At 63.4% G+C, this 4,376-nt stretch overlaps 1 protein-coding gene across 1 annotated transcript in view; it reads right to left on the minus strand.

Moving 5' to 3' along the window:
- Positions 1-4,376, minus strand: part of TNXB (tenascin XB) — a gene marked incomplete at its 3' end in the record, with an annotated part of 48,632 nt that overhangs the window by 28,375 nt on the left and 15,881 nt on the right. The window contains 2 exon segments of the mRNA XM_015569855.1: positions 2,280-2,603; positions 3,908-4,210. Coding sequence (XP_015425341.1) covers positions 2,280-2,603; positions 3,908-4,210 — 627 coding nt within the window.

Below are 4,376 nucleotides of genomic sequence, written 5' to 3' on the forward strand. Positions count from 1 at the left end.
GCCCTCACCCTCCGCCGCTCCCACCATTAGCAGGCGGTCAGAGGCGCCCATCGCATCCAGAGCAAAGCCACGCCCTGACGGCGGCCTCCAGGCTGCATGTCCACCTCGTGCCCCCCCAATTCCGGAACATTCCTCGCCGGTCCTTCCCTCTGCCCGAAGTGCCGTCTCCAAGGGCCTGGGTGGCATGTGCTGGTCCACCTTCCTCAGCTGGGCCCTCCCACCACCTTCCCATCACTCGCCTCCCGGGCGCGGCTGGCTCCCTGCGCTTGTCATGTGGCACCGCGGACGGGGCTGTGCCCGGTGCGGTCTCCCCCGCTGGCACGGGGCTCAGCAGCAGGAGCCCTGGCCGTGCCCCCGCACCAGGGGGTCACCACACGCTGGCTAAGTTAACGTGTGGTTGAGCGTCAACCCATGAACCAGGAGGTCGGGGTTCGATACCCGTAGAGATGAGTAGGGGGCAGCCAATCGATGATTCTCTCTCATCACTGATGTTTCTATCCCTCCCTCCCTCTCCCTCCCTCTCTGAAATCAATAAAATATATTAAAAATAAAATAAAAACGAGGCCTTGGGGAGAGATGAGCCAGAGTGGGGAGGGCAGGGGCGCGCTTCATTTCATGGCCTTGCTCCACTCGCTTCTCTCTGTGCGTCTTTCCACGAGAAAGGGACTGGCCCTCGCCTCAAGCCTCGCTGGTGGTTTGGCCTCACTGGGAAGGTGGGGTCATACCCGCCGCCGGGGATGCAGCCCCGAGGCTGCACTTGGCATAACACGTTCCCAATGTAGAAATGCTTCTAACTCGCCACACGCCTTTCTCCTGCTGCACGGTGCCCTCGGTCAGCGCCGCCAGCACCCGCCTGCTCGGACAGGGATCGCCCTGCGCCCTCACAGTTCAGTCCCGAGGCCGGAACGGAAATCAGCTGGTAGATTCCAGAACTCCATGTCCTCTGCCGCCCCTCTCAGCGCCCAGCCGGCCACCCTTCCTGGGACCAGAGCCCACCTGGCTGCCCAGGGCAGGGTCACCCCGAGAAACCTGCCGCGCCTGGGCCTGGCACGGCCTCCCCCCTGCTACGTGCAGGACAGTAACTCAGCCTGGCTTTCCCCTCTCTACTCTCAGTGCCGACTAAAGAAAAGAAGCCGGGAGTGGAAGGTTCTGGAAACTAAGCCAACCATGTCATGGTGAGGGTGGGCTCTGTGGACATCAGCCTCGCTCAAACCTCAGTTCCTCTGCTTTCGACCCTGCTCGTTCCCGAGAGGAGCAGTGGTTTTCAGAACTGCGTATCCTTCCTTCAGCGAACAGGAGGCCAGGGGGCACTCCTCGCTGGGCCTACGCTGGGCAGGTCAGCAGGAGGGTCCCAGAGCCACCGGGGCCCACGGCCTTTGTGCTGTCGGAGAGGAGGTGCCAGGCTGGGTCCTGCGTGGTGGCCGGGCAGCCAGGAGGGAGGCTTCTCCTGGTGCAAAGGCGATCACGGGGGCGAGAGCTTCCGCCCCAGTGGTGGGGCCCAGGCCTCACGCACTCCGGCCCGTGAAGCAGCCAAGGGGCAGAGGAGGTGTAACAGCCAGAGGCAGCCACTGACAGCAGGCTCTCCACGTGCCAGGCCTCCTGGGGCTTTCTGCTGCCAGCTCCCTGCACCCTGTGAGGTGGGCACGGTCCCAGAGGCACCGATGCTTAAAACTGGTCCAAGGCTGTGCAGCTAGTGGCAGCTCAGTCCCTATGAACTGCGCCTCCTCCTCTACCTCAAGGTGGTGGGGCCACGGCAAGGACAGCCACCACCACAGAGAGGCTGGGGCACCGGTGGGAGGAAAACGAACCTGCCCCACTCACCGGTCAGGCCCAGGGTGGACGCGGGGCCCACGCGCCGACCCCCGTGCAGGCCGATCCAGGCACTTTATCTGGGATCATTTAGCATAAACTTTCATCCAGTGAAGACAGAAAGTCCAGATGACATATACACACAAAAAAAGTTTCTTATGTATTTGTAATTAAATTCAATGTACTTCCAAAGAATTACAAGAATCACAGACCAATGCTAATAAAAAGAGAACCTTATAGCACCAAAATAATTAAATTACAGTTTTTCAGGAGCCTCGGGTCGGCTGTGGCCGCCTCCCCCGCACAGCCCAGGGCCCTTCTCTGGCCAGGGCCCCGCTGGTGCTCAGGGAGCCCAGGGGAGGCACAAGGGCACCACGGCTCAGCCTCGAGCAGAGGGGCCCCTGCACCCCCTCAGCCATCACGAGTGTCATCTCCCGCAGGTCCCACCGGGGCTCCCACCGCCCACTCACCTGTCACCCCGGTGACAGAGGCGGGGCCCTGGCGCTGGCCGTCGTGGAAGCCATACAGGTGCATCTTGTACTTGTGGTCCGGCTCCAGGCCCGAGATGGTGACCCCGTCCTCGTGTCCCGGCACCCGCACCGCCTTGGGCTGCCCGTCCCCGTTCTTGTACTGGACCAGGAAGTGGTCAAACTGGCCCTGGGGGACGGTCCAGGACAGGCTCAGCGAGTCCGGGGAGGATCCCGTCACCGTCAGCTCCCCCAGCAGGGGCTTCACGGGAGGCTCAGGGGTCGTGGTGGGTGGGACTTGGGTGGTCACAGCTTCGTAGTCGGGAGCTGGATGAGCTGGACAGAGACATGGGGGACAGGTGAGGTCTCCTCAGCCCTCAGCGCAGCACATACGGGGTCCATTGGAAACATAAGGCAATAAGGACCAGAATCTGCCGTCCACAGCGGCTCCAACTCCAGTTCTTTCTGGTCCCTCCAATGTCTCCTTCAACCCCTCACAGTCAGCCTTCCTCCCCCGCCGCAGTGCGGACAACTCGCTGGTGGGCAGTGGGCTGGGTCCCTCGTGCCTGAGAAAGGAGCTGGTCGGGAAGACACCCTCGGTGTGTCCCAAGGTCACCCCAGTGCTGACATCGTGTGCTAAGGGGCAGTGAGCCTCTCCCGCCCGCCATCTCCCTTCGGCTCCTGCGGCCCCAGTGCTGCCCGGTCCCACCCAGGAGCAGGCAAGAGATGGAATGTGCCCTGGCTGAGGGCTCCCAGGGGCCCTGCCCTCCCTCCCCTTTGACCCTTAGGAATGAGTTGCTAGGCGGGACTTGAGGCAAAAGTGGGAGAGAGATTTGGGGTGGGGAATGTCCTGCTCTCCCCTGGTTGTGTCTAGAATCGCAGCCCCAGGGCACCGACCCATGTCAGCTGTCCTTAGGTCTTTGCTGGGGCTCCATGGACTGGGGAGGCTGGACAAGGGCAGCCAGCCCTTCTGTGGCCCACGCCCAGTCCAGGAGGAACACTTAGGGAAGTAGATGCAGGAGGGAGGAGGCAAGAATGGGAACCCAGGTGAGGATGGGGAAGGCAGGGACGAGGAGCGGGGAAAGGATACTGGCAAGTCAGGGCGTCAGGGAGACGGAGCAGCTGCCCCGAGATGCGGTCTCAGTTGCTCGCACTGTTCTGCGTGCTGGATGGACCCTACCACTGTGTGAGCAGCTCCCGTTAGCATCCCCACCTGACAGGTGAGAAAGCTGAGGCAGTAATGGCTCAGTAACCTGCACAGGGTCCGAGAGGTCATATGGGAGGGCTGGGGTCAAAAGCCATGCCCAACCATGAGGCTCCCAACCACAGAAATGCGCCGCCTGGGGAGGCTGGGCACGTGGAACCTGCTGGGGGTCAGGGCGGTGCTCTCGTCCCTTGGGCGTCAGGGTGTGGGCAGAAGTGAAAGCTCAGAGACACGGCCCAAGCAGGCCCTGGAAGGGGAGGCTCTGCCCACACCCAGGGCAAGAATGGTGGCTGAGGACCAGGGGGGCAGGGGCAGGAGGAGGGATGTGCCCGGATGGGAGAGGGGCTGTTCTTGCAGGTGGAGAAGCAGGGCCCGCCAGGGGGCGGGGCTGGGGTGGGGCGGGCTGGGGGCTGCAGCCCTGACTCACCCGTGGTGGCCACCACAGACACAGGCCCCACACGCTGCCGGCCATGGAGGCCATAGAGGGTCATTTTATACTTCCGGCCGGGTTCCAGGCCGCCGATGGTGGCCGCGCTCTCCTCTCCCTTCACAGGCACTGTCCGGGGCTGCCCCTGTGCGTCCTTGTACTGGATCACGAAGGAGGAGAAGCGGCCCCGGGCCACGGTCCAGGACAGGCGCAGGGCGTCTCGGGTGGCGCCAGTCACTGTCAGCTCCCCCAGCAGCGGCTGCTCAAGGGGCTCTGGGCGGGGCTCCTCTGTCCTCTCTGGGGCTGTAAGTTAGAGACCCAGCCCGGCTGAAGGGGCAGCCTGGGTGTGGACGGCCAGTGGTCCCTGGAGGGTCAGACTGGGTTCGTGGGAGTGCTGACCTCCTGGCGCGTCTGGCAAGCCAGGGTCTGGCACATCCTCTGGGCCTGGGGAGCAGCAGAGGGTTGGAGG

The sequence above is a fragment of the Myotis davidii genome, unplaced genomic scaffold (genome assembly GCF_000327345.1).
Source record: "Myotis davidii unplaced genomic scaffold, ASM32734v1 scaffold1006, whole genome shotgun sequence".
In the NCBI taxonomy this organism is placed as follows: Eukaryota; Metazoa; Chordata; class Mammalia; order Chiroptera; family Vespertilionidae; genus Myotis; species Myotis davidii.